The sequence below is a fragment of the Pavona decussata genome, unplaced genomic scaffold (genome assembly GCF_977016875.1).
Source record: "Pavona decussata unplaced genomic scaffold, jaPavDecu1.1 SCAFFOLD_38, whole genome shotgun sequence".
NCBI classification, from domain to species: domain Eukaryota; kingdom Metazoa; phylum Cnidaria; class Anthozoa; order Scleractinia; family Agariciidae; genus Pavona; species Pavona decussata.
In genome coordinates, this window is record NW_028145460.1 from 4,140,091 (window position 1) to 4,153,246 (window position 13,156).

General features: G+C 38.7%; 1 protein-coding gene across 1 annotated transcript; it reads left to right on the plus strand.

The window, feature by feature from the left end:
• The first annotated feature begins 2,022 nt into the window (after positions 1–2,022).
• LOC146483701 (WD and tetratricopeptide repeats protein 1-like) lies at positions 2,023–12,821 on the plus strand. Its single transcript, XM_085105849.1, has 8 exons — positions 2,023–2,547; positions 2,641–2,724; positions 4,825–4,871; positions 5,531–5,642; positions 6,143–6,330; positions 7,391–8,224; positions 9,189–9,421; positions 10,957–12,821. The coding sequence occupies exons 1-8, from the start codon at positions 2,500–2,502 to the stop codon at positions 11,514–11,516; spliced, it is 2,106 nt and encodes a 701-aa protein (XP_084961975.1). The 5' UTR covers positions 2,023–2,499; the 3' UTR covers positions 11,517–12,821.
• Positions 12,822–13,156: the final 335 nt, after the last annotated feature.

Consider the following 13,156-nt stretch of genomic DNA (forward strand, 5'->3'; position numbering starts at 1 on the left):
AAAAAAATCTCAACAAACTAGATATATATGTAGAAAGGTTCGACCCAGCTCTATTCCAGCCTGCAGAGCGGGTTTTTAGTCGAGCGGCCCCATCAGGTACTCCTGTCAATTTAATCAAGGTGTTTATTTTTTCTTATTTAATCGCTATTTTTCACAGTTGCGTTTCCTGAAGGAATGGTTTCCCAAGCAAAACAAACAGAGCCTGATCACAGGTTAGAACATGCGACAACTGTGCAAGCTATCACACAACTCATAGCCTGCGTGGCCGGCGTTTTTCTCGCCTCCCTCGCTCCCCTTCCCCTTCCCCGATTACGCCGGCCACGCAGGCTACACAACTCACGGCGCCTGGCTGCCGGATTGGACTAAGACAGGACACAAATCAGATGCTCGAACCACTCAGTGAGCTGCACAGAGACTCGTGGAGAGCTTCCAGAGAAGAACATGTTGTTAATGAGGGTTAGAGTAGGCTTGCTTACTAGCCGAGCTCAGAGAGCGCGAAGCGCGATCGTACACCGTTCCCTAGAAGCGCGAAGCGCGAACAGTTTCCATGAGTTTCCGTGTTAAAGTAGTGTTGCCGAGTAGTTACATGTAATTCGGGTACCACTGTACAAATCCGGCCTCCGTTACCACCAACTAGAGTTCTTTTACCGTTAGACCCTAAATTTAAATATACAGTAGCTGGATTTTTGAAAACGGGCCCGCTCAAGTCATGGTTCTTTGAGAGTGCCCTGCGAATGGTTTGCAAACTAGCCATTATAGAAACATAAGTTCGTGCAGTCTTTTTCTCTCTCCTCTCTCTCTCTTCTTGCTCCTTTCTTGTCTCTTTCGCGTCATTCTGATCCTTAACGAGATGAAAAAAACGTTTTTCCATATCGTTTCATGTAAAGCCCCCTAGTTTTCATGATCATATGGACCACCGGGTGTCATAAATTCCCCTAGGGATATAAAACTTGTAATCCGCAAAAGGACAAGCCCATCACAGCGGATTCATGCATAGTGCATGCGCAGTGAATAGTCCAAAAGAATTAAGTGCAGGTATTGAAAAAAAAAAAGGAAAGAAAGAACTGTCTGGTCGCATGATTAGCAAAGCGGCTTCTCAATGTCGATTTAAATGAGTCAAAGCTACTAGCTTCTATTATGTTTTATATGTGGAAAGGAAGTTCCAGTCACGATTATACTTTTTTTCCGCCGTCAAGCTCCCTGCTAGTTTAGTTCCCAATCGGTTAATACGGAAACTTCTCGTTGAAATAAAGGGGGCACAAATATGGAATAATTTACCAAGTGGATTAGTGAATTTAAAATCGTTTGAAGTGTTCAAAAAAAATGTAACATACAAAACCAACGCATTGCGAATAACTAGCCGACGTATAGCTATACTGCTTTTTTTTATAGGTTTGTTTAACTTTTTATTTCACGGTTCGTCTCGTAGCCATCCATGGTAACTGTAGCTCGGGATTTTCTTCGAAAAGCTTAGAAGAACTTGCTTAGATCTCCTGATCCAGCCATTGTACGAATCTAGCCGATGGCAAATAAAAAAAAATGTAAAAAAAATAAAATATGTAAAAAAACTCGCCGGCAACTTAAATTCTTAAATTTCAGGTATATTTTTTTTAAAAGATAAAGTGCGAGATTTCAGCTGACCAAATATCACGGAAATTATATGTCAACACCTTTAGCTTAAAAAAAACACTTCATTTTAAACAATGAAAACAGAAAAAAAATTGAGAACTCTCGGGGATTATCAAATTGTCCTGTCGGCGTTGTACATGTCTCAAGAATATTCCCAAATTAAACCTGACGCACTTGCTAACAAATATCAAAGTAGAAAGAAACAACACTAATTTGGTTAGTCACGAAGAAAGAAGTACAACAGAAATGGTTAAAAATTGTTTGCATGACCGGAGAAAGCTAAGCTGTTGAAATGATCGACGTTTACAGTAACGATAGGTGGGGTTTGGGACGGGACTTTTCAACTGAAAGCACGGAATACCAAGAATATTACAATCAGAAGAGTTGTTATAGGTAAAGCTACAGCGGAAAGCAAAATGGGGATGTCTTCTCAATACGTTTATATCTCAGCTTGGTGCACAAATAACAAGAAACTAATGACGATTTTTGATCGATTTTCTTCCGAAACTGAAAAACAAACTCGCCGCTCCTCCTTCACGAAGGCTTGGCAACTCAGCTTTCGGATTGCTCGTAGACGGGCACGGAAAACATTTTCGGATATTATATTTATCGAATTTTACGCCGTGGAGGGCGTAAAATACCTAATCTTTGGTCGTCGATTCATCATTCAACTCATGGTAGTTCAAATTTCTTAATTCGAGTATCTGTTGTGGCAAAGAAAAGCTTTTTTTTTTGGCGTATAGCTGTGATATGATGTGTGTGTAGTACTCTTGTCAAGTACTGCTGCACGCACACGAAACAAGAGATGCTTTGAGAACGGGAAGAAGTGGGAAAGTGTGATTTCTTGAGAGAAACAGAGGCGCTTAAGACATGGAAGCTTACAATATTACAACGCAAATCAGGAATCGAGAAGTGAAGGTGAAGTTTATATTGTAAATTGCGAATAATACGCACTCCTGGACCGCAATTTACATTTCTTCATTTGTTGAGTTGAGTTGCTTTCTCTTTTAGACGAACATCACGCGAAGCTTTCAGAGAAGGTTTCAAGTCCATCCACCATTTGTAGAAAGATTTGGACTGGAAACAGAGCTTGAGGTAAAAGGAATACCTATTTTATGGTTAGAAACATTAATATCGCAATAAAACTTGTACGCTCTCACCTCGGCTTATCTACGAAAACTACAAGCATGCATGTCTTTTTTAATGTTTATTTTGAGTCTGTCTGCAGCTCGAATGTTGTGGGATTCAATCAACTGCTTAGGGATTTTCGTAGGAATTTTCACAGCTGTGTCGGGGAGAGACAAGACAGTTAAGTTAGTCAAATGCATTTATAGACTCGAAAATCTAAACTTTTCAAGTTTGATTATTTGGCCATCATACAGAATTCAGCATACACTTGCAATTGGCGCGCCATCTTTCAAGAACAGCGATTAACGATAAACTGGAATGCTTTTACTCTTAATTACTTTTATAACAGAAGACCCTGTTTAATCCAGCTTTTAAATAACAACAATAATTGTAATCGCATGAATACTTAGTTTCCATCGAATTTTTGAATTTCCGAAATTTTTAGGGAAAACATAATTCAGTGAGAGACGTGACTCCCAAATAATTGGTCAATGGATATTGTTCACGAGTTCTCAGCGATATAGAATACACCCAATTTTTTTTGTCTTGTTCTTAAAAATAAAAAGGTGTGAAAACGAAAACAAATGGAGTTATTTGTTCTATTATAATAATTGTAATAATTTTATTAATTTATTGTTGTTTACTATAGCAGTTCCGATGTAAAATGACATAAATTAATTTAACATTTATTAATAAATTTGTTAACAATTTGGAATTGATTAGACTATCTAATGTGTCAGGGATGAAAACTTTTTTTTACCAGGTTTAAAATAATAACATCACATTTCTTTCCCTTGTATCGCACATCGAAATTCAAATCCTGGTAGTGTGTACCTGTACGGATAAACCTACTAAGTTTGTTGGCCTTAATTCCTACGAGTCTCCTGTAACTCATTGGTAGAGCGTCTGGCTCTAAATTTCCTTTCTCTTTTTCTCTGGCGTAAATCACAAAACAACAAGTTCGCCATTTTTATTCTTTATTTAACCCAAGGTAAGCTATTTAACCCTGCTCGCTCGGTGGGTTAAATTTATCCACTCTTTAACCTGAGGTTAGTGTTAACTTTCCATCGAACAACGCAACTAACCTGCGATTAAAATTTACCCCAAGGTTAGGCCAATTTAATACCAGGTTAAGACTTGACCCTCTTTTGAACAACCGGGCCCAGGCTTGAAAATAACATCACGTTTCTTTCACGTATATCACACACCAACATTCAAATCCTAGCAGTATGCAGGATGTTTGTCCCATGAACCTGGTTTAATGGCCTTAGCTCCTGCAAGTCTCCTGTAGCTCATTGGTAGAGCATCCGAACTAGTATTATTGGAAGATTGTGCAATTCCAGAAAAAATCCATACCCTATAGCTATGGAAGGTCATTGGAAATTCCTAGGGGGAGGGGGGTCTTAGAAGCCAAAATTTTAGAAGCAAAGTATGAAGCTAAACTAGAATTTCCTGAGGGGAGGGGGTACAAAATTAAAAACCTTCTGTGGGGGGAGTATGGATATTTTCTGGAACTGCACATTATACGGTTCAACTCCTGTTTGGAGAACTCAGATTTTCTTTTTCCGAGTTTGCCTATGTCACTGACTGAAAATATACACCTATCAGATCTAACCATTTCACTCTGAATCAAACCCTTGATGGTTCATGTTCATGTGTCTTTAACCTTTGAGTTCAGGAACAAACCTTAAAGCCAGTCTGCAGCTCATGGCAAGTGCATGTGCAATTTATCAGAAAATGCCTCTGTGTACACAAGATCTTGCTGAGTTTTGCCAAGCTCTGTAGACTGGCCGTAAAGTGAGACCGTTACATATGACAAATGAGAGCCACTGAGCAGTCCTTCCCATGTAATGCTTTTCATTTGTTTTAGTTCCCAAATTGAAATCTGGGATTTTTTCTTCATGGCTTTGGTTTCTTTTCCTTCATAGTATTTTAATTTGTTTGAATTTAGAACTGATGATTAGTTTTTGTGTAGCTATAAGCCAAAGGAGAGTGGAGAAAGGGGAGAAGGTGATAAGAAGCCAAGTAACCTTCAGTTAATGATTGCGGTTGTTTTCTTTTTACCAGGGTCATTCAGGATGCGTTAATTGTCTGGAATGGAATGAAGCTGGAAAGTAAGTTTAAACGTATTACTTCTGTTGGTGAACTAATCCTGGAATGGCTCCTGTAAACCTAACTCCCTGTAGTTTCTCTCCCCTTCTGTTTGGATTTAAGTCCTTTTTTCTCTCCTATTACAGAGATTGACCACCAGAAGTTCAGAAAATCCAACAATAATTTTACATGTTTACCTACTAGTTAATTCCAGTTCCTTCCTCTTCTCCTCCACACACATGTCAAAAATCACTTTATTTAAGTGTCAATGTCTTTAACGCAGAGTATAGTCTCCTTCGCAGCTAATTGGGGACACTTTCCAAATCGAATTGGACTTTAGAAGCATCGGTTTTTGAGGAGAGGGGAAACCGGAGTACCCGGAGAAAAACCTCTCAGAGCAAAGACCAGAACCAACAACACACTGAACCCACCTATGACCGCGAGTCCTGGAATCTAACCCAGGCCACATTGGTGGGAGGCGAGTGCTCTCACCACTGTGCCATCCCTTCTCCCCACAGTCAAACCTCTCATCAGCGTATTTATTAGACACTTTTGATTAATAATATGGACACAGAAAATTAAAGCTAGATCCTTTTTCATTGTCAATAGCAGTGGTACAACTAACAGTAACTGTATTTTATGTAAAACTGTATAATTAAAAGGAAGTAATTTTTTTCCACAGTCTCCTTGTGTCAGGGTCAGATGATCTAAATGCCATAGTGTGGGATCCATTGCAACGTCAAATGAAATGTTGTATTAAAACAGGACACTCTGGAAACATCTTCTCAGTTAAGGTATTGCAGTATTTATAATTATGTGGAATTGAAAGATGTTGTTGTTGTTGTTAGTAGTTGTTAACTTCATCATGGTTTGATGAAATGATATTAAATTCATTGACATTTGTCAGTTTGAAGATTGCAGCAGTTTTAGAAGACTTTTGACTGTTTACTGATGGTTTCATCATGCAATTGGATTTGACTGCTTACTTACAACCTAATACAGTGTTATAGATTGCATCCAGGTTGGGTTTCATGGAAATCGAAACTGATGTAGTGGTTTCACCTAAACTCTTGTTTGCCATTTTTTAAGGTATTTTACATAGGTCACAAGCAAAAACTACCGGTGAATCTGAGCCAAAACAACAAAAAGCAATCTGAAGTTTTATACGACATGGGTCGGTAATGCTCTGAGCCCATCATGTATGTTGTATCAGATATTGCTCTGAGTAAGGACAGCTGATCCTCACAAATCACCATTTTAAAACATGTTGCTCTTGGATTTTTACTGTTTTCAGTTTTTACCACGGATAGGAGACCGAATCATTGCTACAGCTGCTGCTGATGCTAAAGTTCAGATTCACACAGTGGAAACAAAGGAGACATCACAAGTGTACAAATGTCACATTGGACGTGTGAAAAGACTGGCTACAGCTCCCGACACTCCATATATGCTATGGAGTGCATCTGAGGATGGAACTATAAGGTAATTTAAATTTATACGTCTAACTAATTACTGTGAATAGAGCAGTTTTCAATTTAGTGTCGAAAGTTATTCCACGTTTGCTATGGTTTTGCCTTACTAGACTCTATGATTGGTTGGCAAAATTTGCGCCACTTTCTCAACCAATGGTCGCACGCGTTTTCCTGCACTTGACGCATGTTACATATATTTACTTTGAGTTCTGATTGGCTCGTTGTGTTGTTTGCATCTGTCGTGATTGACCAGTCAGAGTAATTACTTTGGTTTTACAACACTGAATTGAAAAAAGCTCTAAAGGAAAAGATATATTGTTAAGTTACACAAAGGTGTACGCAAAGTGCACATGACCTTTACACAGTTATAAAATTATTGTGAAATTCCCGCACAGCTGGAGATGTTATCATGTTCATGTAAAGGGTGAAAATTGGCAATTTTACAAGCGCTGAAAGTTGGGCTATTTTGCTCCAAAAAGTGTTCCGAAGACTGGGTCAAGTTTATTTTGAAATTCTTTGTTGTGACGTAATATTGAGGTCAATAGGCTCATTTATGCTCACTGATTTCTTAACATGAGGGAGATAATTAGAGAAAGAAACCATCCAGTGATTCTGAAATGAATGGTACATTCGAAAGGAGAAGTCATTGTAGAAGAGGAAGATGAGTTGTTGAGTTGGATTATTGCCAGTTGGCCCACTTTCAACACTGGCTGATTGCCATTTTTTTTTTTGCAGAGGAGGTTTTTGTTTCAATGTAAGACTTTGTACAACTTCTAAAAGTTGATGAAATTGTGTCCTGTAAACAATTTTAATTTTCAATTTCAAATAAAAAATTATGAATTAAAATATCTGTACAACAAAAACAGTAACTGCTATCTGCAAAATCCCAGTTAAATTGTTGGGAGCAGAGCTGAAACTACATTGCACAGGTGTAATAATTTAAACATTTTGACTTTGTTTGAACTGTAAATAATTACATGTAAGGGTTATTTAGAGGTTCACCAATTCCCCTGGGAATGTCTATTGTTGAGAGTAATTTGTTTAATTTCAAAAATTCTTCTTTCTGACAGGCAGTTTGACCTGCGTCAACCACACACATGCAACACAAGCAGCAAGAACTGCAAAAATGTACTCATAAACCTGAATATTTATGTTGGCGCCATGGCAGAAGCCAAGTGCCTTGCAATAAATCCTCTTCAACCCGAACTTCTTGCTGTTGGATGCAATGATCCTTTTGTGCGACTGTATGATCACAGAATGCTAGCGTCACATAGTTTCTCGGAGGTGAAGAAATCGTCCCACAGCAGTCCAGAGGATGCAAAGCTGCCACCTGGATGTGTTCAATACTTTGCGCCTGGCCATTTGCCACCACACCTAAGTAAAGATTTGCGGAGAAGATTTCGAGCCTATGTTGCAACATACGTGAATTTTTCTCCTTGTGGACGTGAATTGATTGCTAATCTAGGTGGAGAACAAATATACTTGTTTGATATCAAGCAACATCGAAAAGTCTTGAAGTATCAGGTGGTGAATGGAATTTCTTCCTCGCTAACTTCAAATGGTGTAGTAAAGAATGTTGTAGATAATTTTGGTGTTTCTCCGAGCATAAATGGATTTTCATCCTCAGCCAATGGTGCAACAAATGGTTACAAAATCCCAACCTTAAATGGGAAGCGGACTGTTGAGGAAAAGAAGCCCTGCAAGCCTGCACACAGCAACAGCCACTGTAGCGTTACCCAGGAGCTGCCACCCAAAGCCCTTGAACTTAAGGCAAAAGGAAATGATGCTTTTTGCCAGCAAAAGTTTTGGACAGCTGTCAATTTGTATAATGAAGCAATCTGTCATGCTGCTGATTCTGCTGTCCTCTATTCAAACAGAGCTGCAGCCTTTATCAAAAGGGCATGGTATGTGACAGACCTACACATAGAAATTATGTCTTTAATGTGGTGGTGTGATTTGCCTTGGGCAAACTGCACCCAGTCAATGCACACTTTTTGAAAATTACATGAACCCTTTAACCCCTAATACCAAAGAACAAATTCTCCTGTCTTGTCCCCATACTTTTGTTATAAAAGTACTGGGGAGAAGTTTTTAAAATATCAAGAAATTTCACATTGGGTGGTCATATCCTTAGTTCTCTGATGACCTCAGCGGTTGAATAACATTGATATCACATTGATCATAAATCATTCCATTCCCCCAAGGTTCATTAATGGTAGCAGTTACTTATAATAATTATATTGCTTGGTTGCAAAGGCTTTCTTGGAAACCCAAGGGCAGATACATGTAGTTGTGTCGGAAGGAAGTCAAAATAGGTAAATTTTATACAAGAGCTCTCTCGTTCGTTCTTGTAAACTTACCGGTTTTGACTTCCTCCTGAGTCAACAATCTGCCCCTGGGTCTCCAAGAATGTTGCAGAGCCAGCTGTGTAATAAATTAAGGATGGTGCCTACTATTGGTACTGCGCATACGTTCTGCACATCTCAAGATACTCGGGTTTCCTATGGGTGGTGCCTACTAATGCAGGAATATTTTTGCGTGGTTTAAAACTATACGGAGAAAGCAGAACTTAGCAAAATAATGCTTTTGGTATCTCAAAAGAAAATTGGGGGTAACCATGCATTTTTCAGAGATAATTAAGCTTCAAGTTAGGGAAAAATCCCGTACATTGCTTTATATTTTGGCGCTTTTTAGAAATATTATTGCTTAGTTATCTCTGAAAAATGCATGGTTACCCCCAATTTTCTTTTTGGATTCCAATAGCCCTTGCTAAGATCTGCTTTTCCCGCATAGTCATAAACCGCACAAAAATACTTCGGTATTAGTAGGCACCGTCCTTAAAATAACCTTGAAGTTATTTCTCGACAGGGATGGAGACATCTACGCAGCTTTGCGTGACTGTCACAGGGCACTGAGACTGGATCCCAATCACACCAAGGCACATTTCCGTCAGGCACGGTGCCTGTATGAACTGCGGTGGTTCCAGGAAGCTCTGTCCTGCTTAAACAATTTCAAGTTAAAGTTTCCAGAACAAGCTGAAGGAAGTGCGGCAAAGACTCTGGAGAGGGACATCAGAGCAGCTACATTTGCAGAGACAGAAGGTGGGACATAGTTAAAGTGCACCTAACCCAAAATTTATTTATTAAGCCTAACTGAATGTGCTTCTTTTCTGGAGTATTTTGGTTAACAAAAGTTTTGATTTGGTAAAATCCTCAATTTTCTTTGACCTGCTGAAATAATAGAATGTGACGATATTTTGTCCCAGTACCGCGCAATTGGGGATCTGGGATGAGCCATAGCTGTCACGGACTGTGACGTAAATTCGGGAATAACAGGTCACAGAAAAAAGGGAATTTAACAAAATCAAATATTTTTTTTGCAGAACAACTGCAAAAACAAAAGTATTTCAACTAGGCTGTTAAAAAAATTTGTTGTTTGGTGCACTTTAACCCTTTAACTCTCAATAGTGATCAGTATCTTGTTCCTCCTTCAAAAACTCATTAATAATTCATAAGCCCATTGACCTATCAAATGGTTGATAAAACATCACGGCAGTGGCTTTAAAACCCGATAAAACCTCCTCCTCATTATTATATGGTGTTAAATGTTTTTCTGGTATGCTAATTTCTAACGTTCACAAAAGCATCATTGTTGTGAACTCTCTTGACACACGCTTTTCCAGAAATGTTTTTGAAGCCGTTCAAAAAATTCACAGCACGTGTATCGGGTCTAAAACCACTCGGCTGCGTCTTGTGGTTTTAAATCCCTATTAAACACTGCTGCTCATGTTTTAAACATTACTTGTTATACCACCACTTTAGGGCTTCGTTCAAGAGGGCATTTTTGGCCTTGACAATGATCACTATTTGACAATCTATTTATTGCTTTAATTCAGCTCTATTTTGGCATTCGGAATGCATGTCAAGTAAGAAACATAATTTTTATTAATAATTATTTGTTTTTGACCTCAGGGTTTAAATTTAAAGAAGTAGCTTAGTAGTGCTTGCGCTACCTGCCTCGATTAGCAATTTTCACTATTTGCGGGTACCAGTTGCTGTAAGATAATTTCTGTAAAATTTACAAAATTAACAATTATACAAGTTGAAAGTTATTGTTATAAAAAGTTATCTGTGATTGCAAAAATACAAACAGACAGGAGCCAGCAAGAAGGAGCAGAAACTAAGATTTGAGGGTAAAGAAATCACTTAATTGAGATAGCCATCACTATCCCCTGCTCTGCTGTGCCAGAGTACTGTGTAGTACATCATATAGTACGATATATTGTATGTCTTCTTCTTGTCTTAACGCTGCCCGCTTCGATTAGCTTTTGCTACCCATGGTCCATTGTATTTAGTAAAAGAAGTTGCAATTCTTTGTATTTATACATTTAATGTATTTATAAATTTAATGTACACTTAATGATGAAATAAATAAAGATTATTATTCTTTAATGCCTACACGTCACTGTTTACTTGCACGCACAAGAATTTCTTTTGCCTGGTTGACTATCACTGATACATGTATCCCTTGGCGTGCTGCCAACTTCCCCTGTTAGGTTGCCAAGTTCTATTAAAAATAATTTAGAGTTGGCTGCCTGTCCTCTCCAAAACTCAATTCTCTGTGTTTTTCCTGTCAGACAATGAAGAAGAAGAGGCAAGTGGTCAATCCGATGCTGCTCCCACTCGACGCAGGAGAAGGCTCAGCATTGTATCTGATCAGGAGAAAGATTTTCGGTCAGGTGCACTTGACTATGAGCAGAGATTTTGTGGACACTGTAACACAACTACTGACATCAAAGAAGCAAACTTCTTTGGAAGCAATGGACAGTATATAGTGGCAGGCAGTGACGATGGCTCTTTCTTCATGTGGAACAAGGAGACAACGAATCTAGTTAGGGTACTAAAGGGGGACGATTCTATTGTCAACTGCTTGCAACCACACCCAAGCTCGTGTCTTTTAGCCACCAGTGGGATTGACCCTGTGGTTCGACTTTGGAGTCCATGTCCTCAGGATGGGGCTACACAGGATAGACATATTGACGAGGTTGAAGCTGCTGCCAAGGCAAATCAGAGAAGAATGAATGCCGACCCATTAGAAGTTATGTTGATGAATATGGGGTACAGAACCAGGTTCACGGTGGCAGAAGGTAGTGATGACGATGAGACAGAAACTCCTATTCAATGTCGAACTAGCTAGACAATAAATTTTGATATATTACTAAATAAATCAGCACTCAACTCTGGGTCACTTGCTTCAAGCTGAATTGCTAATTAATGTATTTTAAAAATGCTTGTAAAGTTTGGTCATTTTCCAAGGTGTTCAAGAGTTTAAAGAAATTTGGTACACATACTGTTTATTACTGAGATCAACTTGAGCACTAAAAGTTTCTATTGGCTGTCAGGAGCAAATGTTGCTCTGCTTTCAAGAAAATTAACTGACAATGTTATTTAAAAAAAGGTGCAAAATAATTCTAATTTCAGTGTTCGACTAATGTTGCATTGCATATAGTTATAGCATTTAATGCCTATCAGCTGTTTACAGATGTTGCACTGTGAAAGGGATTACAACCTTTCCTTCATGTCACAACACTGTCATTGTAATTCTATATTTGTAGTGGCTTATTGACTTCTTATTAGAAGAGAGACTTTGCCTGAACAGTCACTTTTGTAACAGAGCTTCTCACTGAAGGGCCTCAATATTTTTTAGGGAATTTTGGTACCGTAATGATATTAATATTGAATCTTTAACTTGAATAAGTAAGCAAGGAGCAAGCTTTAAGTTATATCATGTGTGGGAATTGTAATCTCCAAACTTTACTATCCAGGGACCAGAAGCACAAAGTCCTTCTAAGTTAAGATGTGTCCTTGTTTCTTGACAAAAGGCTATTGGTGGACTAAAAATAACAATAGCCCATAGTGATGGCTAGTAATTTCTTTCCAGAGAACGTGGTTTTGAGCACTTCCTATTCAGTGTTACTGGCCCTTGTTTATAGTTTTGAGAGTTGAGAAGTTTGCTTTTGTATTGCTGGTGGTGTTTTTGGTAAATGGACCAACGTTTTTAAGTCCAAATTTATACAAGGCTGTTGCCTAAGAAAAATTTCAAGGAGCCCAACATGTGAAGTGTTAGGTGCTGCTGCAAAACATTTAGGCACCCAGAGCATTTTCTTGGGTGCCCCAGGCTACTGGGCTTCTGTCAGGCAGTAGCCTGCTAGCCTGCGTCACAGACGGACTATAACCTCGGTAATAGTCCATCTGTGACGAAGGGCTATAGCCTGCGAATGCAGACGTATTTGCGGCTGTCTCTTCTCTTTTTCCGCGGAGAGAAGTGACAGCGGGATATACGTCTGCGTTCGCAGGCTAGTTAGGCAGCAGCCTTGACAATAGAAGAGTGCTGCGGACTATAGGTAATAATGCTGATAATTAATTTATGACCAACTTCAGGATAAAAAATTAGTGGCTTCCAATAACAATAAAGCTGATACGTTTTAGTTGCTTTCCATGGCATTGTATCGAACCACTTTGTCTGTGTACAACTTGTCTTTATCAGCATTCTTTTTACTCTACCCCGTGAAGGGACTCTCAGAGGTCTAACCTATGGTTAGTGTATAGTTTCCATTTGTTAGAACTGGCTTGCCAGACTAGTTAGATTAGAATTCTCCGATTTTTAAGGCATTAGATAAGTGTAGATCGCATGCACTTTAAAGAAAAGTGAAATCTAGCTTATTTCAAGATTATTAAGCAAAATTATTGCTCAAAAACTACACAGCTAAGTTCCGTACATGAAAACAAGTCTCAGTCTCAGTGGAGCAACTTCAAGTTAAAAGTCATATGCAATAG

What these genes read in the sequence shown, in the direction of transcription:
- LOC146483701 (XM_085105849.1), top strand. Translation starts at nt 2,500, where the DNA reads ATGGAAGCTTACAATATTACAACGCAAATCAGGAATCGAGAAGTGAAG. An exon ending in TCAGGAATCGAGAAGTGAAG is followed by an intron (nt 2,548 to 2,640) that starts GTGAAGTTTATA and finishes TTTCTCTTTTAG; the next exon opens with ACGAACATCACGCGAAGCTT. An exon ending in GACTGGAAACAGAGCTTGAG is followed by an intron (nt 2,725 to 4,824) that starts GTAAAAGGAATA and finishes TCTTTTTACCAG; the next exon opens with GGTCATTCAGGATGCGTTAA.